Here is a 24,307-nt window from a genome sequence, read left to right on the forward strand (position 1 = left end):
TAGCAATCTCCAACCACTTGCTGCATCACAACTAGTACTGAAGATAAACAAAAAACAGTGAGCAGGAGCTAAACTGCTGAAGCTGCTGCCAGCCCCTCCTAATTATCATTTATAGAGACAGTCCCATGAACAGGAATCATCATTTACAGACCAGCTGACATAAACATTTCTGTCTGAATTCAGTTAGCAGGTTAAACCAGCTGCTTCTGCAAGTTGAAAAGTACACATGATGTAATGGAGGTTTTGAGCCTACTTCTGTTTATTTATAAGAATCTCTGACAAAATCCATAAGTAAAATGATTAATCGTGTCTTCTAAGCTAGTTATGTAATCTCAGCGATCCAAAAAGAATCATCTTGCCCATCACAATGCCAAAGCAGAATACCTGGCTTTATTAGGTTGTGGTTTGGGTTTTTTTAATAAAATATTGTTTATGGGCTTTATAGGTGCTTGCAATGTTTTCATTTAAGCTTTTCTGCTTGCTTTATACCAAATTTGCTTCTACTTGGAGGAGTGTCCAGTACACCTGGAATTGACTGCCCTAGGGGTCACACACAGCCCCACCATTTGTCGTGGACTAATCCAGACTGCACTGGAAAAAGGTGAAGCTCTGGGAACACCTGCAGTACATTGATGACATCATCATATGGGGTGACACAGCAGAAGAAGTTTTGAGAAAGGAAAGAAAATAATCCAAATCCTTCCGAAAGCCAGTTTTGCCATAAATGAAAGTAAGATCAAGGGACCCGCACAGGAGATCCAGTTTTTAGGGAAAAAAAAAAAGCAAGATGGACATCATCAGATCTCAATGGATGTGATCAACAAAATAGCAGCTTTGTCTCCATCGACTAATAAAAAGGAAACATGCCTTCTTAGGTGTTGTGGGTTTTTGGAGAATGCATATTCCAAATTACAGTCTGATTATAAGCCCTCTCTATCAAGTGGCCTGGAAGAAGAATGATTTTAGATGGGGCCCTGAGCAACAACAACCCTTTGAACAAATTAAACGTGAGATTGTTCACGCAGTAGCCCTTGGGCCAGTCCTGACAGGACAAGATGTTAAAAACATGCTCTACATCACAGCTGGGGAGAATGGCCCTACCTAGGGTCTCTGGCAAAAAGCACCAGGGGAGACCCGAGGCCAGCCCCTGAGGGTTTGGAATCGGGGATATCGAGGATCTGAAGCTTGCTATACTCCAACTAAGAAAGAGATATTGGCCACGTATGCAGGAGTTTGAGCTGCCTCGGAAGTGGTTGGTACTGAAACACAGCTCCTCTTAGCAGCCCGACTGCCAGTGCTGGGCTGGACATTCAAAGGGAGGGTCTCCTCTACACATCATGCAACTGATGCCACGTGGAGCAAGCGGGTTGCACTGATCACACAACGGGCTCTCATAGGAAACCCTGGTCACCCAGGAATTTTACAAGTGATCACGGACTGGCCAGAAGGCAAAGATTTTAGAATGTCACCAGAGGAGGAGGTGATGCATGCTGAAGAGGCCCTACTGTACAATAAACTGTCAGAAAATGAGAGGCAATATGCCCTGTTCACTGACAGGTCCTGTTGCATTGTGGGAAAACATCAGAGGTGGAAGGCTGCTGTATAGAGTCCTATATGACAAGTCGCAGAAACTGCTGAAGGAGAAGGTGAATCGAGTCAGTTTGCAGAGGTGAAAGCCATCCAGCTGGCTTTAGACATTGCTAAAAGAGAAAACCGGCCAGTGCTCTATCTCTATACTGACTCATGGATGGTGGCAAATGCCCTTTGGGGGTGGTTACAGCAACAGAAGCAGAGCAACTAGCAGCACAGAGGTAAACCCATTTGGGCTGCTGCGCTGTGGCAAGATACTGCGTCCCAGTTAGAGAATCTGGTTGTAAAAGTATGTCACGTAGATGTTCACATACCTAAGAGTCGGGCCACTGAAGAACATCAAAATAACCAGCAGGTGGATAGGGCCACCAAGATTGAATTGGCTCAGATGGATCTGGACTGGCAACATAAGGGTGAGCTATTTATGGCTCGGTGGGCCCATGACACCTCAGGCCATCAGGGAAGAGATGCAACATACAGATGGGCTCACGATCAAGGGGTGGACTTGACCATGGATACTATCGCGCAAGTTATCCATGAATGTGAAACGTGCTGCAATTAAGCAAGCCAAGTGGTTAAAGCCCCTGTGGTATGGAGGGAGGTGGCTGAAATATAAACATGGGGAGGCCTGGCAGATTGACTATATCACACTCCCACAAACCCACCAAGGCAAGCGCCACGTGCTGACAATGGTGGAAGCAACCACTTGGATGGCTGGAAACATATCCTGTGCCCTGTGCCACTGCCTGGAACACTATCCTGGGCCTTGAAAAGCAGGTCTTGTGGTGACACAGCACCCCAGAAGGAATTGAGTCAGACAACGGGACTCATTTCCGAAACAACCTCATAGACACCTGGGCCAAAGAGCATGGCATTGAGTGGGTGTATCACCTCCCCTATCATGCACCAGCATCCAGGAAAGTCAAACAACACAATGCGCTGTTAAAGACTAGATTGAGAGCAAGGGGGGGGTGGAACCTTGAAACGTTGGGATACACATTTCGCAAAAGCCACCTGGTTAGTCAACACGAGAGGATCTGCCAATTGGGGTGGCCCTGCCCAATCAGAATTTTTACATACTGTAGAAGGGGATAAAGTCCCTGTCGTGCACATAAAAAATATGTTAGGGAAGACAGTCTGGGTTACTCCTGCCTCAGGCAAATGCAAACTCATTCATGGGATTGCTTTTGCTCAAGGACCTGGGTGCACTTGGTGGGTGATGCGAAAAGATGGGGAAGGCCAATGTGTGCCTCAAGGGGATTTCATTTTAGGTGAGAATAGTCAGAATTAAATTGTATTATGTTAGTTGCTATATAACCCTGCCACTGTATGTTATCATCACTATAATTGTTATATGCTATATCCATAGTACTACAGTAAGAATCACTTAGATCAAGCAAAGATGAACTTTGATAAAACTGAGCGAAGCACAGTAGTGATGGAACCAGCACTGACTTCAGCATGCAACAATCCAATGTTGTGCACCATCCTCCTGCTGCGCCCAATGTCACCCGCTCGCCATACTGCACTGAAGCCTGATCCTGCTCTGCTGACTGAGAGGACTTTGCACCATCCCTCCCGCCCATGAAGACTGGTATGACAGTTGGAGCCCAAAGTCAGGGACTAAATGAACTCAATGAACATTTTATAAACATGGCCCATAAACTAAGGGAATGATATCTCTGTGTGTGTGTACATATATATGTGTGACACATATTTATCTATCTCAAAGGATGGAAAAGGTGATGATTGACTAGGTTGTAATGGAAAGTATGGGACCTGAGCATGATGTAGATGGTATAGAGTAAGGGGTAGATACTGTCCTGGTTTTGGCTGAGATGGAGTTAATTTTCTTCCTAGTAGCTGATGTAGTGCTATGTTTTGGGTTCAGTACAGAAAGAATGTTGATAACACACTGATGGTTTCAGTTGTTGCCAAGTAATGTTTAAGTCAAGATTTTTCAGCTTCTTGTGCCCAGCCAGCAAGAAGGCTAGAGGGGCACAAGAAGTTGGAAGGGGACACAGCCAGGACAGCTGACTCAAACTGGCCAAAGGGATATTACATACCATGTGACATCATGTCTAGTATATAAACTGGGAGGAGTAGGGCTGGGAGGGATTGCCACTCAGGAACTAACTGGGTGTCAATCAGCAGGTAGTGAGCAATTGCATTATGCATCACTTCTTTATATGCCAATTCTTTTATTATTATTATTGTCATTTTATTATTGTTATTACTATCATTATTAGTTTCTTCCTTTTTGTTCTATTAAACTGTTCTTATATCAACCCGCAAGTTTTACTTTTTTTTTTCCCCCCCTATTTTCTTCCCCATCCCACTGGGGAAGGGGGCGCGAGTGAGCAGCTGCGTGGTGCTTAGTTGCTGGCTGTGGTTAAACCATGACACCAGAGGCAGCTTGAGCAGCTCACATTAAGCACACTCTAAAACCTGAAAATACATTTCCAGTAAAACTTCACCGATGGTGCACTTCTGCTTCATTATTACTACAGATAAGGACAAAGAAATACGTTGTTCAGGAGGAGGGGGCACAGACCCACCCACAAACCATGAGAATTTTTGCAAATATTCAGAAAAACATTTTAAAAAAATTATTTGTTGTTGGATTGTATAAAACTGACCACTTCACTGACCTTGCATTCTTATACATCACGAGTTCTCCACTGCCACTTGGGTCACTAGACTACACTGCCATTAAGTGCTCCAGACAGTGTCATATTGATTATCAAAGTGACTTATTAATTATATTTTCACTCATACAGTTTAAATAAACTAATGCAATCATTAATACACCATCTTCTCAATATGGTCAGTAAAACAGGCTTATTTCAAAGATGTTTTATAGGGGCATTATTTAGGCAAAAGTTCTATACTCCATTACTGACGTAACTTAACTTTGTTTTACTTGTGGTGGGATTGAAAGGATTTCGTGTACTGCTGCTACCACCTCCCAAACACATTTTGCAAGCACAGAGATGGCTGCTCCTGAGCCATCTGAAGCAGCAGACTAGAGATCTCAGTTGCAGTATACTTACTTCAGCATCCCTCAAAAAACATCTTTAAGCAAAGCACATTAGATCTGATCTCTGGAACCTGAACTGAAAACTCTCCTCAGAGCTTCTAACCTACCTAAGTCTTAATACACTGTCAGCTGGTTTAACTTGGCAAAGCACAAGAACAAACAAAAGCCTAGCAGTAAGGGGAGATCATAATATTTGCAAGCTAAATATCATTCAGTCACAAAATGACTGACAAATCATATGATATCAAGGTGAAGTCAGATATCAAAGGCACAAACTAAATTACACTGAATGCAAGCCAGCTCTTTAAGCTGTTAATCCATCATTTGTTAGCATTGCAGCAAACAAGTTGATGAATCCAAGCTGTCATTTGCTTTTATGGCTCTAGCCTGTCAGGACTTATTTAAAGATTCCAAACCACCTTGGCCTTAAGAATTCCACGAAGTCTAGTAGTCTGCATGGAACAGGTCATTTATTCTGAAATACACCTCTTTCTCTCCTGGAGAAGTAGAACATACCACAGTCTATCCAAATAGGTGATGGTACGTGCAAGGATACCGTTTGTGCATTAACTAGCTTGCAAATAGGAAAAGCTGGGATACAGGCAGCATGCCAGCCCCTGAGTTACAGGAACCACTTTAAGACAGCTGAAACTTACTACGGACACTCTGCCACAATAGCTAGAATCTGGACACTGTTTGAATATGTGCGTATGTACCTCTGGAGCCAAGAACCACAACTCTTTAGTTTTTACTGCAGATACCTAGAGCAAAGCATGTTGTACCATGCAAAGACTGAAATAGCAAAGCTACCTATGCTTTCATAAATGTATCCTTTGACAAATCTTACCCTCATGTCATACCCGCTGGCTACATATTTCTATGGTAGGTTGGGTTTTTTTTTTTTTCCTATAATAAAATGGAAACCAGAAGCTATTTTAGATTCAGCTGGATCCACAGCAGAAAGCAGCAGGACTTTTGTCACAAGGCAGCTTCCTGTCCAGCCTCTTCAGTAGTCCAAAGTACATTTTTTACTGGACAATTGAAACAAGATGGTATTTACTTCAAAACATATGACTCTGAGACATTGTCTGGCAAACCCAGTGGTCAATGCTTTTCATTTAAAATACAGTCCTTCATTTAGGTGGACAATTGTACACATTTTAAATTTGTCATGTTAAGCCTGTTAAAGAGGCACGTACATACCAAAGCGAGTACAGTTAAGGATAATGAAGATGATTAAGGGACTGGAGTGGTTGTCATACAAGGGGAGGCTAAGAGAGCTGTGGGCATTCAGCCTGGGGAAGACAAGGTACAGAGGGGAATCTTATCATGTATATAAATACTTGGCAGGAAGAAGATGACAAAGCCAGACTCTTCTCAAAAAACACCCAGCAAAAGGACAAAAGGCAGCAGAAACCAACTGAGACACAGGAAATTAAATTTAAACCTAAGAAAAAGGGTGTTTTCTATGCAGGTGGTCAAAGGCTAGAAGAGGTTGGCTAGAGATCGTAGTCTCCATCCATGGTTCTGAGCAACCTGCTCTGGTTGACCCTGCTCTGAGCCACAGGGCTGGACTAGACATTCTCTACAAATCCCTTCCAACCTCAACTCTTCTGTGATCTGGGTTCAGTGTGTCCACTTCAAGCTTAGTGAGGAACAAGTAATGCCTTATTAGGGGACACATTGTATTTCTAGTCTTACAAATGCCTATTAACAGGAACAGTAATAATCGGTTAGAATTTCAGCTAAGGAAATCTACGTTAAACATTAGAAAGAACCTTTATAATTAAAAAAAACTCAGATCCTGAGTAGCTTTGTCTAGGAAGGTTACCGTATCTCTCTGTCTAGGGAGGTTTCCAAGAATGGTGCAGCTGAACCTGCGTCAAGGCTGGGACATAGCAGATAGCTGCTCAAGCTCATTCCAGTCCAGTTTTCTGCATCTCTGCTCAAAACATCTATGAAATTGTCCAGGACAAACTGCTAGGTGAAACTATGCTCTTACAGGTACAGACATAATTAAATACCAATACTCTAAGAAATCAAAGAGATGTCTGGTCTGAATGTCTCTTTCATGTGGAAGTGTTTCTGGAGATGCTTCAAGATTATTCGTCACAAACAGGCACAAGATGCCGAGAAGTTGACCTTCTAAGGACAGAGGTTTATACAATGAAACATCTCCTTAAGGCTTAGAATTTATGCTTAAATACTCTAGAAAACTTGTAAGACTGTCTTCTGTATCAACTGAGCAGGGATACTGCAATATCGCAAAGGACTAGTTATGAAGGGAATCTCATTCTTGAGGACAAAAGAACACTACTACTGCTTCCCTAATGAGTAGAACAAAATCCAGTATAGAATTTAGGTCACTTTAGTTAAACTGTGCATCAGTTACTGTGTGTTTCCAAGAGAAACATTCAGAAAAGTGTTAATAAAACTGTAATGGCACTGTTACTTTTTCATTTGCACAACCATAGCACACTTTGCATGACTAGTTACTGTACACATATTTAATGCAGGAATGTTTTCACATATAGCTGCTGTTTTATGTAAGGAATGTTTTCCCAAATATTTACCAGCCCCTCTGCAAGTTCAGTGCTTTGCTATTCCAAAGTCAGATTTACTTTGAAATCTACTTCTCAGGCATGTTTGATTTCGCATGTGTAGAAGATGAGACCCATGAGACTGCCTGGGCTGATCTATTTTCCCATACAACCATTGGGCACACATTGTGAATGCACAAGAGCCTCTTCCAAAAACAGGCTTAAGTCCCAAGGTACCCTTTGGGACAAGAGAGGCAGAGCATAAACAGGACTGACTAAAGGAGCTTATTTTGCATTTCTGTGCATTACTATCATTCCACAAGAGTAATTTTTTAAATAGCGTGGTGGATGCCCTGGCTAGCATCTGGCAAGAGTAAGAAATAAACATTCTGTTTCCATTGTGAACCCTTTTGAAAATCTCAGAATAATCTTATGGTTCTTCACAGTAAGGCACAGAGATGCCTGTAACAGTAGGAGTATTAGCACAATAATATAGCCTAACAGTGTCCTATTATTTCCTGTAGGTTCTCTGAAAGGCAGCAAGGTCCTTGCAACCTACTGTCCAACTGCAAAACAGACTGAAGGTTGTAAGAAATGCCTAAACAATCAGGAAAGAATGAGATGTAAGATAACAGAGTGAGTATGCAAATGCAGTTAAGCTGCTCTTCCCAGGCACCACACCTGGCAGTTGAAATGCTTGCCTCTTAACTATTCCTTAGTCTTTCTCTCCTTCACGTTTCTTGTGTTAAGTAGAAAAAGGAAGTACCAGAAAAGTACATACATAGGTGCAGTCACTCTGACACATGTCAAACGCTGTACTGGAGCTCTAGATGAAGAAATTGTGCTATTATCATTTGTTTGGTAGTTTCACACTAAAACCCAGCAGGAGGCCACATGAGGAAATTGAAGGACAAGATCAAAATAACTGCTCCTAAGCTTCAGCCAAAAGCAGCACATTCTTTTAAATAGTTACAATTGTTAAGCTAGACATAAATCACACAAACTGGTAGTTTTGTCATGTTTACTGCTTTTAAAATGCACAGGTACTATGTCAGACAGCAAGCAAGAAGGGGTAGAAACAACCATAACTGAAAGCTTGGCTATTCCCTTTCCCCTTGCTGAACAATTACATTTCTAGGCTTAATAATCAGCTTCCCCATCTGCAGTCTGGATTCTTGTAATGTAAACAGTCACTGATGAGAAGCTAGAGAATTAGCCCTACAGAACAGGTTCACTGTAGTTAGTTTAGCTAACAGATCATCTACATCTCAGCTGTTTTAGAGACTCCAGGTGAGAGATGCTAAAGAAGATTACAAGACAGTGGCTGTAAAGATACTTTTAAAAACTGTCATGGTTTAACACCAGCCAGCAACTAAGCACCACGCAGCTGCTCTTATCACTCCCCACCTCAGCTAGACAGGGGAGAGAAAATAAAACAAAAGGCTTGTGAGTCAAGATAAGGACAGGGAGAGATCACTCAACCAATTACCATCACAGGCAAAACAGACTCAACTTGGGGAAAATTAACTTAATTTACTGCCAAACCAGAGTAGGGTAATGAGAAATAAAACCAAATCTTAAAACCCCTTCCCCCCACCCCTCCCTTCTTCCCAGGCACAGCTTCACTCCCAAATTCTCTACCTACCCTGCCCAGCAGCACAGGGGGACAGGGAACAGGGGTTATGGTCAGTTCATCACACATTGTCTCTGCCACTCCTTCTTCCTCAGTGGAGGACTCCTCACACTCTTCCCCTCCTGCAGCATGGGGTCCCTTCCATGGGAGGCAGTTCTCCAGGAACTTCTCCAACGTGGATTCTTCCCACAAGCTGCAGTTCTTCATGAACTGCTCCAGCGTGGGTCCCTTCCACAGGCTGCAGTCCTTCAGGCACAGACTGCTCCAGCATGGGTCCCCCACCAGGTCACAAGTCCTGTCAGAAAACCTGCCCCAGCATGGGCTCCTCTCTCCACAGGGCCACAGGTCCTGCCAGGAGCCTGCTCCAGCACAGGCTTCCCACAGGGTCACAGTCTCCTTTGGGCATCCCCCTACTCCGGCATGGGGTCCTCCACGGGCTGCAGGTGGAGATCTGCTGCACCATGGACCTCCATGGGCTGCAGGGGGACAGCCTGCCTCACCAGGGTCTTCCCAACAGGCTGCAGGGGAATCTCTGCTCTGGCACCTGGAGCACCTCCTTCCCCTCCTTCTTCACTAACCTTGGTGTCTGCAGAGCTGTTTCTTTTAAAAGTTCTCACTCCTCTCTCCAGCTGCAGTTTCTGTGCTGCAGCAGCTTTTTTCCCCCTTCTTAAATACGTTCTCCCAGAGGCACTACCACCATCGCTGATGGGCTCAGCCTTGGCCAGTGTTGGGTCTGTCTTGGAGAGGGCTGGCATTGGCTCTGTCAGACATAGGGGAAGCTCCTAGGAGCTTCTCACAGAAGCCGCTCTTGTAGCCCCCCGCTACCAAAACCTTGCCACACAAACCCAACACAAAAAAACCAGAGGAAACAGCTAGTTAAAAACTTCATAGATCTGTACAGTATTAAGCACAAGTGAAACCTTTTTAATTAAAAGGTTTTATTAAGTCTAAAGACCTTTTTAAAAAACAAGTCTTAAAATGTAACAGCAGTGTCTAGGCTAAACACACTATTTACTGCAATGACCATTAACTGGTAAAAGGCAAATTCAAAACTGCTGTTGAGTACAGAAAATTTCACTGAAGCTATGAAGACAGTGAAGAATATTAGTACAGGGGTTAAAAATAACCCTGTCCATGAACTACCAGTCAGCACTATGAAATGATGGTTTAGCAGAGCTGAAAAGACTCGATGAGGTTTAATACCAGACTACTCACAGTGAACTTGAAAGCCTGACATGGTACTAAGAGAACATTTACCAGTTACCCACTACTGACAACCATCTTGAAGAGCATGCTCTGTTCTTTAAAGTATCTTATTAAAGAAGAAGATAGACAAGGGACTTCTATAAACTATCACAGATTTTGTACATCACTAAGTAGCAAAGTTACTCAGAAGAGCTATCACAAAGGCTAACTTCAGCCTAGGGAGTCTAATCTCTCTCTCAGCTCCTCCTGTATTCAGAGAAGGAAGAGAGGCTCCTCTGGAAGGTGAGCCAAAGTTTTGAACCATCCTCCTGAGAGGCCTCTCACTCCTCACTGATTACAGAGGGAACATACAGGAAGATCAGCCCCAACAGACTTAAGTTTGTCTTTCTCATTATACTTCTCCCACCTCACTAGCTTTTGAGTAAAAATTTAAATAAGCTGCTCTTGCCACAAACTTAGAGCAAGTTTTTGTTTTGTTTTTGGTTGTTTTGTTGTTTAAGCCCCCCTTCAAGGGCAATCAAAGGTTAGTCAAAGAACAAAACGGAGCACAATACTTAGATGCTGCCAGGAGACTGGTTAACTAAAATAGCAGGTTCCACAAGTTTCTAACCATCTTGCTTCACAAGAGAAAAACAAAGTAAAATACCCCAAAAAGCAGGATCATGCATGGCAAAGTGTTAGAAACTTTGAAGATGCTTGGGTACAGGACTCCAGAAGAGCATCCCACTACTTCTGCCGTTTGAAAACTAATGTTATAGAAGGGACACTATTTCACACATTGTTAGACTTGACATGGCAAATTCAATACACACAAAGAAGGATCAGGACAGGAAGGAGGAAAAGCTCATATAGTTGGAATCATCTTCCTACTTTTGGGAGTTTTTAAATAGTACCCCGTTTTCTCTGCTTTCTAGGTACATCAAAGTTGCCCTGCACTTGATATCCTGCTTAAGACACAAACAGTCCAATGATGAGGACTTAAAGGTAGAAAAAAAAAATAACCCAGACAACAAGAAGGGACTTTGAACACGAGTTCTGTTTCCATAAAAAAATGCATCCCTCCATCCCCCCACCCCCCACTGTAAGAAAAATGAACATCAGCCAGGCTCCACCTCTTCCATGCTCCAATCACCAGGGCCCTACATGCTGAACTCTATCCCATTGCCCTCCGAGTTCATTCTGCCTGGTGATGTTGACTGACAGTTTCAGAGAAACCTTTGCAGCAACTCCAATTTTGGTATCACATCTAAAATGCATGTGAAAACTCTAAGTGCCTGGATGTCAAGCATAAAACTCATGAAATTAGTTTTTATTAAACAAGAAAGGTTGTTACTTCAACACCCTAGTCCAGTTCCTAAACAAAGCAACAGTACCTGCTATGCATTAAATACTTCATTCAGCTAAAAAGATTTTCTTTACCTTTGAGAATATTTCTGCTATTTTTCTATTCCTTTCTTCTGTTACTCTACTAGGACATGCTAGACTCATTCATGGAAAATAAACCCATTGTCCTGGGTACCATTCAAACTTAAAATTTGCTACATATTGCTAGACAGCAACCATTTGCGCTTCACCTCGCACTTGCTATCATAGTGCACTTTGAGAACCTCCCCCCCCCAATTCTAACATGTTTCTGCCATTACCTTGTTTCTTCTTCTTTCTCCAAAAACATCTAATAGTGGCAAATACATACAACAACAGCAGAATAACCCATCCTTAATTGCAAAAGCCACACTGAGAAATTCCAATAAATCAGAAAAAAATTATTAATTTAGAAAAAACCTGTACAGAAATACTAAGTCTCTAATAATGGACCCAGAAAGACTCCTTAATTATTTTCATGAAAACACAAGGTCTAAGAGAATTAGCTAAACTGTCAGAAACATACATTAAAGGATCTGCAAACATGGAAAGTCTCAGAGCCCAGAAGGATTTGCTTCTTCAGAATGAGCTAAGAGTTTAAGTCAAAGTTTTACAAGAAATGATACACATTAAAGCCAAGACAAATAAGAAGGCAAAAGGAGTCACCATCCAAGTTATGTCTAGAAACTTTAGCCACGCTGACTAAAGTTTTATTTTTTTTGCCTTCTGTTAATTTGTTTTTCCCTATGACCACCTCACTTTCTCACATAAAGCAGCAGCAAAAAAAAGTTCCGGTCATGTAAATGCAACTTAATAGTTATAGAATCTTGACTGAATACTGAGAACATTTCATATATGAAACCTTAAAACTACGCTAAATACAAAAAACTTAACTTGATGTAGGTACAAAGGTAATTTTTAGATAGATTTTTGGCTTATACTAATCACTCATGTAAGTCTGCATACAAATCTTGAAATATAAACAACCTCCAATGTTGTAGCTCCCAAGGCAAGTAACGAGATGAATGGAAAGATTTCAGAAGAAAAAAGAAAAAAATTTGTAGGCCAGTCTGCAACTCATGGCTTGGCTTCAAGATTAGCACTGGTTTGAGAACAGCAGCTTAGAACGTGAGAAAAACAGAATCCCCTTTCTTATTCAGTGTTTCCAGATGGTAATCACTGTAAAGCAAATAATGCTGTTCCTTCAGAGAAAAACACAACTCAAAAAGCCAAACCAAAACAACCAAACCCACATTCCTGAGAAATGCACAAGATATTCAAAGGTTACTAGACCCCAAAATAGACCTATGCTAACATGCTGTACCCAGCAATGGTATTTAACATTTAACAGCAATGGTATATAACATTCTTGGTATTTTATTATCCCAGCCTTATTAGAACATTGTCTTGCTATTCTGCAGGTTGTCAACCATTTCAAACAAGTTTACGAATAGCAAGCTTGTCTTTGGTCAGAAAACCACAGGCTTACCCAAATTTTTTGTTGCATGTGCAGGAGCTGAAAAAAGCATTTTTACTTTGATCACTAAGACAGCTTAGTTAAGTTGAAGGCACTAACACAGATCAAAATGAAATGCATTTAACTACTTAGTGTCACATTTCATGTGTTTCTTCTTTGTGGCCTAAAAAGGAGCACTGCTATATATAGGTAGTTCTGGAAAAAAATTCAGCTTGTCCCTCCTTGAAGCTTAGAAAAATCTCAAACAATAAAAGTTGGGACATGTATGCACAGTACAATCACAGAAGATAAAACGCCCTAGAGACAACCGATAATGGCATAGCAGATGCCATAAGCTGTTTTTTTTTTAAGAGTTATGACAGTTATTCAAGCTACACTGAAGGAAAGGTCAAAGGCTACAACCTGGCTGCCATAACCAGGTCTGTGTTACATCCATGTAGAAGATTTTTTTACTGTGCCCATTACCACAATCAAGAAGGGAGAGAGTGTGCAGGAATTGCCTTCAATACTAGAATGAGATCTCTGTTGTAGTCCAAGCTGAGCATTACAAAACAAAAAAGTTGCATTGTCAAGTATTACAACTAAAAAAATTCTGTATTTCACATAGGTTTAACACTGAAGTCCTGCTTGAGTGATGAGTTTGAGCCAAAGAACAAGAATTAATGTGAATTTGACCATCATGCAGGTCAACACAGACAACCTAAATTTTTTTATTACAAGTGTTACTCCAAGTCACCCTGACACTCCCTCCTGCTCACCATGTTCTTCCTGAAAACGTATTAAAAATCATGTCTGATAAATCAGTACATAACTCCACAAGAAACAGATAGTTAAGTTTACCTGAAATAGTTTGGGCCACCAGATAGTTAAGTTTACCTGAAATAGTTTGGGCCACTGGTCATTATCAGGTTGAACATTTAAATGTATTTTTCATCTCAACTCAATACTGAAAACCTGGTAATTCTGTCAGCTGAGTGTTTATCCTGCACTGTTCTGTTTAATAAGCTATGTCTTCTGCTAAAGGAACATCAGTAAGTTTTAACTTTTTTCTTACACTAGTGTACACTGTAACAGTTTTCCCTGAAGTTCTTAGCTCTAAAATGAGAAACTGACAGTTATCACACACTTCTTGAAAAATAAAGGAAAGTGACATACTACAGTAAAAGGGATCCTTGGGCAAGATATATACAATTGACAAACTTTGGAAGTTAACATTAAAATGTTGAACATGAAAATATTCTCTTGCTTACCGAAAATTTCTCCATTTTTGGCAAATTCTGTCACAAGGTACAACATGCTTTTGGTCTCCATCACCTGTTGATGGAGAAATCGCACATGAGATTGTTTGGGAAGAGCAAAAAGCAAACACCCAAATGGATACTTATTTTCATTGTTCTTCTCTGGTAAAGATGTGAAAGTCTTTGCCTTGCACAAACAGTTGTCACAATCTTTCATTTTGTTTTTTCAAGTTACCTCAACAATTTCAAGGGGAGCATTTGCATGCTAAGCACAAGGATAAGCTTTAAATACTCCATAAAGCCAGTGTACAGAGGAGGTGGTGGACAGGATTCTCAGCCACAAGTGACTAACACAAAATGATAGTATCCTCAGCAGCTAGTTTAAAGACTTTCCTTTAAGGAATCAGCCTGAAGTAATTCCCTTGCTCAACTTTTCTAACATGCTAATGGCTGGTGCTTGGGAAAGAAGACTGGGGATAATACTGACCTTTGTTACCAACTGTTCTCTAGTTATAGAAGGAAAAAAAAAAGAAAAAACCACAAATGAGCAGTCTTAAAACCTGGCAAAATTCAGGTAAAAGCACCACGTCACAGGATCCCATTGTACAATCAGAGAGTACAGCTACAGAACTATCACATCCTCTGGTGGGAGGAAGGAAGAAAAACCCAAACTTTAAGCATCTACTTTCTCTTCTGGTAACTTCCAGCCTTCCTATTACAAGAACAGACTATTCACAATTCAAAAATGTGGGAGGCTGGAAGGAACAGAGAGAGATAAACAGGAAAACAAGAAGGTAAGGGGAATACTTCAAAACTTTTCCATGAACAGTTGTTGATGGCCTTGAAGAGAAAGGTTTCACCCAACAACTCAGAATTCCATACTTCCATGACATAACTTGGGAGAAGGCACTCACTTATCTTACAGCTTTCTTCCTAATGATCTACTCCTCAATTGCTTAAATAGCTACTCAGGAATGCATTGTACAAATAGCATAATCAAAAGATACACTGAAAGTGAAAAGTCCTCTACTTCAAAATAAAAAAGTCATTTAGGACTCCCTGTCAGTACAATCCAACAATATCAAACACCCAACACATTTTGGGCCTATTTCAACAACCACAGTAAAATAGTTCAGCCTGAGCTGTCTGTGGTCGAGACCTTCTTGAATGTGATTTTTACATTTTATTTACGCACATGCTTGAAAGTACTAGAAGACTGCTCACAAATAAAGTCTTCTTAGAGGAATGCTTAAAAAGACAAATCCTGAAAGATACACAGTTATAAAAACAGCAGAATTACTAAAAAACTGACAAGCCAGCAGACAGAACAAGATGGCAGTTCTTCAGTCTCTCCTGTACCCTTGCTGAATTCTACAACAGCTGAGCATATTATGACTGAAATGTCTGTATCTGGAAGGCAAAACAGTTTGGAAAAACTGTTTTAAACCAACATTTGGAGACAAGAAGCTGCAACAGCCTGTGGATTACATATATATGGAACCATTCTTAATCAAGCCAAGTTTGTTAGCTTCATTACCTAACTTTGACAACCCTCAGTAGTTCCTTGACATGAGACAATTCAGAAACTTGTAGTGTGGACACAGTACAATGATGAGCACGTTTTACAAGCAAACTAGTGAGACAATTTGATTGAAGGCTATTTTAAAAATAAACTCACTGATCTACCAAATGCATTCCTAACAAGCCAACCCCTTAATAGTAAAGGGGTAAGCACTACATAACAATTACCCTTCTCTTCAAGTGATCTTGCTGATCTTCAAACTTAACTACTCTCAGACTCTCCTCTACCATTTTTGTGTTTTGTCATTCATTCAGAAGGAACTGTGGTAGATACTACTCAAGCTAGTTAGAAATTTAACTCCCTAAGGTCCACCTCTACTCAATATTTTAAAGAGGAAGTACCAGTCTCTTCCCCATAAGATGAAATTAAAGCTAAACAAGTCTAAACCAGGATCTTAATCTTTATTCAGTAGAACAACTCCAACACCATAAGTCCAAGTCCTTATGCTCACATTGCCTTTACAGACATCATCAGATGAACTTAAATTCAAAGTTTGGTTTTAGCATGCACACATCTTCATTTGTTTGTTGAGCTAGGTTTATTTGAAACAAGCAAGAGAGTACCTCAGAAGCACCATGTGATTTGTGAAACAGAACAGACCCCAAAGGGAATATTCTCAGGAAAGCCTTAAAAGCAAGAGCTAACAAGCAGAAATGCCAGCAGCCTCAAACATTTTACCATATGCTAGCAGGAACAGAAAATGAAACAGAAGAGAAACAATATAAAACAAATCTATATTTTACTATACAAACTATGCACACTAAAAAACGTCACAACTAAAAACCTTCAGAAGTTTTCATTGTCTGCATTATCACAAGTACAGGTTTATCTCTTACGTAAATACACGTTGTTGTACCATAATTATTCATCCTGTATGTTATAAAGGGATGCATTCAATTCCACCACACACATAATTCACTTTAAGATAAATATCAAATAGTCCATATCCACAACAGAAGTGAAAAGCAAGATTCCAACAAAAAAAAAAATCCAAAGAACTAGTTATCCATCTCCTAGTAAATGCACTGCAAGATAAAGTGTTTTGGAAGCTCTTGCTGGATGCATGCATTTACATCACAAGCACATCTGCAGAATCTGGATTTACGTATCCTCATGTCTTATCTTTGGATACAAAAAGGCTGCAAGTACTGCTCAATCTGCACTCTGAGCCAAGACTCGACTAAAGAAAACCACTATATCCACACAGATCCTCCCAGCTAGTACTCACTATAAACACATTGTGCTGAATATTCCTACCTTGTTCTAGCTTACATAGTACCTTGTCTAGTAACAGACAGTAAAGTCTCATTAACAGGTATTTCCAACTCAGCTCTTTCACCAACATAAAATTTACAACCTTCTGTGTATTTTCAGCAGATTTCAGGTACACTTGAGTATCTAACATGGCCAGTCTAACTGGTACCATAGAATTAAAAAGACCACAACTGATGTACTTACAAAAAAGTTAAACACTTATCCAATGCAAATCAATTCCAGAAAAGCTAAGTTTGTCACAGACTGGTGATCTGCCAGAAGTCACTGGTATAGCACGAACTCTTCATACAGGAGCAAAAGAGGGGGAGAATGGAAAAAAAAAATCACCACTAACCATACCTGGTAGAGCTTTATAATGTGTGGATGATCAAGCATTTTCATTATCTGCACTTCTCGGTAGATCTTCTCCAGATTCACAGCATCCAGCTGAGATTTATCAATGATTTTTATTGCCACCTGCAGACAAATAGCAAAAGTGACATTAAAACTCCCCAACATTTTCCTCATTAGTTTTTCCCTCATTATAAAGGGAATAATGCAACCCCAGGTAACTGGGGGCTTTCTTCTAGCTCAGAAATACACATCTCCCACTTAAAAATACAGCAGCACAATATTAAACATATCAGCAGTCCCACTAAGTGGCTGCAGGACTATCGCCTACATCAGCATGTCAGAAAAAAAAAGTTTTACAAGAAATGGAAGACACAGAACATGTGATGGAGGCCAGTGCTCCAATGAGCCCAGGTACAGAATACTCTTATATCAGTAGCAGGTGGAAACAACTGAGGACCCTTTATGGACCAGTGTTGTAAAGACAAAAATCTTCTTAAAAAGCCTAGTGGTGTCCATTTCTGGAGTCAAGGTAGCCAATTTGAATCCCACAAATGCAAAATGGTATCTTAAAAGAAAAACCATTGGCTCAACACAAATAATCGAAACATGGTGGATCCATGTAGTTCCAACTGTTACATGCTTATTTTAACTGTAATTAATACACTACTACATAAGGACATCTGCAGTTCATCCATTCAGGGGAAAAACTCTGTACAGATATGTTTGTCAGTCAAACCTCACAAACAGATCTCAATTAGTTTAGAAAACAGATCTTTGTCCTATTGACCTTGTTTTTAGCCAGTACCTGCAAAGTGAATTACAGGTAACTACAACTACACATGCCTAGGAGACTAAAAATTTCAAAACAGAAGGCATTTAAAAAAAATTTAAACTGAGAAGAAATCAAAATATAGCTGCTATAACCATGCAAAGGATAACAATATTAAAGAGTACTGAATATATAAATGGTGTTTATTCACCCTATCACATTATTAATGCTGAAACAGTAGCAAACAATGTTAAGTCACACAAATGCTTCCAATTATAACTGCATTTCACAAATTATTGAACTATAGGAGACAGCTGTTATGCAGGAGACAAAAATCCACAGGAGGTAAACCTCATTATCTCCAGTAAGGCTGATTATGGAGCCACCTGAATTCAGAATTAACTATCTATTGACTTCATTTCAGTATGCTTTTGCTTGATAACCTCTTCAAAAGTCACTTGTCTTCCCCAACCAACAGAAAAATAAGATTCTGCTGTGAATGAATAAACTGATCTAGCCTTGTAACCAGTGAAAAGCTAGTTTTGTTTTTAAGATGCAGGATGCACTTTTAGCTGAAGCAGAACAAGACTATTTTCCAAAGCAAACAGACAATTTTAAGAAACTTTTTTCAAAAGACAGGTGTGAGGGTTTTTTTTTTTTTAAACAGTGTCCAATTAACATAGAACTCACCGAAACTAGATTTATCAAAACCCAATACACATTTATAAGAATAACAATATATACAGCCATTAGACAGAAAACAAGAAAAAAGGTTCACATCCCAAAACATTTTCGCCATTAATCATGAATTGCTCCATAGCCTTTATTCTTCAAAACATTACAGTGGACACTTTGGAAGAAGTGCTACCTAAAATGGTATTCAACCACTCCACACTGCCCTCCTCCCCAGCTGTCACCAACTTTCTTCTATCCTAATATAACATACAGCAATTTAGGGGATCCTGATGCCTGATCTTTTCAAAACATGCTTCCGCCTGTTGTCTTCTGATAGCTATTTGTACTTAAAGCACTCTTCATAACCCATCTACTCTGCCCTCTTTCACATTACACTACATTGCACACTGAGAAGCATACAAGAACAGTGATGCTCAGGATGGCAGGTCCTAAAAGATTACACGTCTCCCTTTGAAAGTTTGTCTTTTGACTATGAAGACACTAACCTATGCAAATAAAACATGTGTATCACCTGCTTCTGCTCCTATCTGTTACCCCCTCATCCTATTCCCATTCCTTCCAACTACAGTATTAATTTGCTGTCTTAAACTCAGTGTATGTACAAAACTTGGTAACAAAGGCCTGGCTTCACACATGCAAGAAATAAAGGACAGGCAAAAGAAGAACAGTAACATGCGTGGGGCTGGACTATCCAAATGCATACTTCCCACTTGGTCTTGCCAGATTTGCACTCCCTTTGACTATTCCCTACAGCAATTGCTTATTCTCTCAGCAGGTCCCCTTTCACTTACAAAGACAGAACAGCAAGCTGCTTCCTTATTTGGTCTGATTATATGCCATGTGGCCACAGAGGATGCAAACAATCATTCACACAGCTTTAAGAAAAAGCAACACACAAAAATCATACCTTTAAGTCTCCCTGGCCTAATTTAAGATCACACCTAATAAAATGACTTCTGGTTATTATTTATTTTTTGCAGGCACAATTTATTAGCCTAAGAAGAAATCACCTCACTAGAAAGTTACAAAATGTCAAAGTAATCAAACCAAGCCACAAAAGCCAGACCAAATTCTTATACATCAGGAAATACTTATTAAAAACAACCCATGCATCACATTTCTCCCCTTCCTCTAATTTATTTTGTACTGTCTCTCTGGAATCAACCAGAGACACAAGACATTCTCCCCATCTGTCCCAGTTTATACCCATTATTTGGGTGACCTCCAGATTTAGGAGGAAGAGAGCCCACTTTTTAATTTACAAACCAATGAAGATATTAAACTGTAGCAATCTTGCATTCCTATCACAAAATGGTAATACATCTTTCAGTCAAGCAACAAAGTATCTCCAATCTTGGACAGAAAATGTGTTCAGGAAAGCCTAAATGCCTCCTTCATTAATCTAGAGCAATGCAAAAAAATCCTGCTGCATTTTTTTTTAATTCAAAATTTAATGGCAATCTAATTAGAATAGCAATTTACACAGACAGCATCAGCCTCTCAGTAACTGGAGGTATTTACAGTAGCTTCTTTCTTCACATAGACAACACAGTGTAGAAGCTTTACTGAAAAGTTCCATCACTTGCAACTTTTAAGACTGCCTCCCTCCCTGTCCCTGGTTCATTTAATTTCACTTTATGGTGCATTTTCTCTCCATAGGTAGGTGTTTTATGAAGCTCTCTTCAAATGCAAGCAAAAAAAACCCCCAACCCAGTAACTTTCTCCTATTTATTCTTCTTGCACATAGGAAATGTCTGCAGTACAGAAAAGCTAATAAAAGCAAAGCTATACAGGACTTCAAAGAAAAGAGGTTAGGTATAGCATAGAAGAGGAGAAAAAAACCCAACACCAAACAAGTGAAATTGCAGCAAAGCAATAAATAAAGGGGGGTTTGGACAATTTGAAAAAAACCAACCCAACCAAAAAACACAACAGCAGCCTGCTCTCTGGGGCTCATGCTGAATCTTTGTCTATCCATCACTCTAGCATCAGTTTGATTAGCACAAATATTTATACTTCCTTCTTCTATACTTCTGACCCCCTCCTAGTGGGGAGGGGGAGAATTCTGCAACTGTATCACTTGCTAGTGCTACTTTTTCCAATGGAGCTTTATTCCCATCACCTTATCCCAGTGAAAAATGTAGCTTTACAAGTACACTGACTCTTGGTGTTTTCTGCAGTATAGCTTGGCACTTCCACAGTTTGCTCTTAAATTTTGAGTATTCCTTTTACTGAAAGTACAAATATTTCAAATACAGACTGTTGCCACTTCCAAACCTATCCACAAGTGTCTATGCTGTCAACCTTCTCCAGAGATATCAGGCATTATTCTGAACACTGCAGTTCCCAGCTTCTATCACGCACAAAGAGTTCCAAAAAAAAAAAAAAAAAAAAATCAGGCTTTAACTTTGTTTTCCCAGATAACAGAAGTATCCACTTCCCTAGAAAAACCTAGATAACTCATTTGTCCTTCTTCAGTTTTAAAGATTAAATCTTCCATTTCCACTTCAATTTCTTAATAATCAGTGCCTACTGTAGTTTTATGTTTTCCAAGGTTAATAAGACTATGCAACTATACAATGACTTCAGTTACTAAAAAGCAAGTAATTTTATATAAAATAAAAACGTGCAGAAGACATTTTTCATCTTTACATGGTTAAAATCCTTGAACAGATCTTATTTCCTGAGCGACAATCAATAAGATTTCATTAGAGGAAAGAAGCATTTAAAAAAAAAAACAACAAACAATAAAAAAAGAATGGGTCTCATAAGTTTGGGAGGCATGGCTACAAATCCTGATATAACCTTCACCACACTTTCTGGTCAAGAACAGTGCCTCATGTTCCAATGTTTCTTACTTTCTTCCTTTTCCAGAAGTTTCCTATCCCATTTCCTTGCTGCACACATTTAGAAATACAATTCCCAAAGAGCATTGAAAGACCGAAAACAAATCCTTCTTCTGAAAGTATGGGAGCAAGAAAACAAGTCTTCAGGTCACACATTTCTTGGAGTAGAATGGCTCCATAAAAATCCTCTTCCAATAGTTTTGAAAGATTTCTTTACCTCCCCATACCACAACTAAAAAGTGATCATAGATTTGGAACAAGTCACAGAGGTTAACACCCCACAGAAGCACACAGTAACATTGTATTGTCTATACAATCACCCACTTCCTCCCCAGATTATAACACTAACGTGTATTCTGCATTTATAGCTTTTGAGTCTGAAAAGATCCGTTTTGTTTACACACTGGGCATTCAGATACAACAATGCATCAGGGACTTGCAATAAAAATGTTTTTATGAAGATATCGCCAGATAGATGACAGCATTCATAAAATGTTCATTAAGTCAGTTAATACTGACCTCCTGGAGGCAACTATGGAGCTAGAAAAATTATGTTATATGTGACTCTGCAAATGTTGGAGAACAAATTGCACTTTTAGAGTGCACTATGGAGCACTACAGAATGAGCCACTGTCTCAGCAGCCTACTTGCTACCTCTGTCATCATGTTAAGAGACGTATTTTGTGCTGCTACATCCATAATCTGTTCAAAAAAACACAAACAAGACTTAGCTAGATCTTTCATTTGACAGCTATCACTAATATATTCATAAAAGTGTGTTGTGTAACCACATTAGTTTGGTTTCTCAGATATCTGAAATAATTCTAAGCACAGCTCTCTCCTAATCAAGAGTATCTTAGAGATGCAAGAAAGATGCAAACCAATGAAGAACAAGCTATATTTCCAGTTTAAATAGGTTTTTAGTTTAAAAACCCCACCACATTATATCAAACTATATTTTGTCTTACAATGTGGAGTTATTTGGTACTATTAAGCAGTTGGTTTTGAACACGGAGAGTAAGAGTATGTGCCTACTTGAAGGAAAAACTTTTGCTATTTGCAATCCCTGTATGACTCTCAACATGTATATTTATATACGTGCACATAGTGGCAGGCTTCTATAGGAGAAGCAGCATAGTAGCAGCTGGCACCACTGCTTCTACAGTCAAATGCAGATTAGATATCTTGGTCTATTCTGAATCTTCAGTTTTCATGCATCTTGCCAGGGCCACAGAAAATTTAGAGAAAAAACACTTGCAAATACTTAAAATCCAGGAACTTCTTCAAAACTATGTGAGAAGGAACAGTGCATTCAATAGCAACAGCTCACTTTTGTCCATATCTCAGCTGTATCATGATGACAGGAAAAAGGGAAGTAATTCTTAAAGGTGGAGAAGATGCTTCAAGATAGGGAACAGCTTCCTATCTGAAAAGTGTGTTTTGTTCCTGAATATACAGCTTGCTAACAACTACTAGCATCTTGAAGATATGTTGGAACATCACTTTAATCTTTTGAAGACAACGCAGAGGGACTGACTGCACACAGAAATGAATTCTCATTTCTCTAGTATGGTCAATCATTGCCATAGCACAAGCAAACTAACTCTAATTTGGCACATACCAAACTAAGGACATTACACAAGTTTTGTGACTCCAGTTTTGCTTTTTTTTTTTAATAGTTATCACTTCTCCTAAGGAAAATAAAAGGCAACAAACCAAAAAATCCCAACCAAACATCAATATTAGTATTAATAAATACTTCAAATGACAAAAAACAGGGAATCCCTGTTCCTTCCCTTGTCTTCTCGTCACCAGTTTTCTGCTTAAAGACTTATATTCCAAAATATCTTTGCAACTTCCATGATTCCTTTTCATTTAAAAATATTAGGAATAGCACACATTTCTTTCCCGCTTTTACTAAAAGCCTAGAGAACCGGAGTTTGCTCAATCCTCATCTGACATCCGGGAATTGAAACTGTCAAGCAGTGAAGGTGAAATGCTTGTCAAACAAGATGAAAGTTCTTCTATCCTTCAGCTACTCCAGCTTTCAATTTTCACTTTTTATATTATTAATTTAATTCTCCAACTAGTCTTGCAAAACAAAAATAAAAACAAACCCCAACAAACCCAAACACCCCCCCCCCCCCCAACATGGCCTAACAAGTTAACATACAAAAAGAGGTTTGTCCATGTCAGCGCAAGCTTTAAGGTTTCATGTGGGTTACAGAAATTCAGATTTGAGTTGTTAACACAATACATCCTAAAAGTAGATAAACTGCATTAAAATTAACAAACACAACTTCCTGCAACCTGGAGCAACTCCAATTTCCAACAGCAAAGCATTTGGATATCACAGATTTATAAAGGCATTAACCTCCCTTAGGGTGAAGCATATTATGTTCAACCTGATCTGCCTGCAAGCTCCCACTCTCTGCCTCCAGATACATGTTCTTTCTCACCCCCTTGCAACAGACCTAGATAGCCCACAGCTGCAAGCAGTTAAATCAGCAACCTGAGTCTTCCTTTTTTTTTTGGCAACAGCATCAGTTTCTCACTGAATTACTCCACTAACCCAAACTGTGTGCTATATAGCACAGGGAGTTGCTGTCTCCACTCATATCATTCACTTTTACACATACCTAAGCACACTCAATCAGGCACTTGCAACTAAACTAGTATCACATCGTGTATTGGGAGGTGGTAATTTTCAGAGAAAAGTG

At 39.7% G+C, this 24,307-nt stretch overlaps 1 protein-coding gene across 4 annotated transcripts in view; it reads right to left on the reverse strand.

Annotated features, from left to right (window-relative positions):
* SIK2 (salt inducible kinase 2) overlaps window positions 1-24,307 on the reverse strand; it is a 63,584-nt gene that overhangs the window by 35,411 nt on the left and 3,866 nt on the right. For 3 of the 4 annotated variants that reach the window (XM_069787993.1, XM_069787992.1, XM_069787991.1), the window contains exons 2-3: window positions 17,283-17,399; window positions 14,099-14,162 (exon numbers count right to left, since the gene is read on the reverse strand). In XM_069787993.1, coding sequence (XP_069644094.1) covers window positions 14,099-14,162; window positions 17,283-17,399 — 181 coding nt within the window. Of the gene's footprint in view, window positions 1-14,098; window positions 14,163-17,282; window positions 17,400-24,307 lie in introns of those variants that run through there. The other variant, XM_069787994.1, reaches the window with a different exon arrangement.

The sequence above is a fragment of the Haliaeetus albicilla genome, chromosome 7, assembly GCF_947461875.1.
Source record: "Haliaeetus albicilla chromosome 7, bHalAlb1.1, whole genome shotgun sequence".
In the NCBI taxonomy this organism is placed as follows: domain Eukaryota; kingdom Metazoa; phylum Chordata; class Aves; order Accipitriformes; family Accipitridae; genus Haliaeetus; species Haliaeetus albicilla.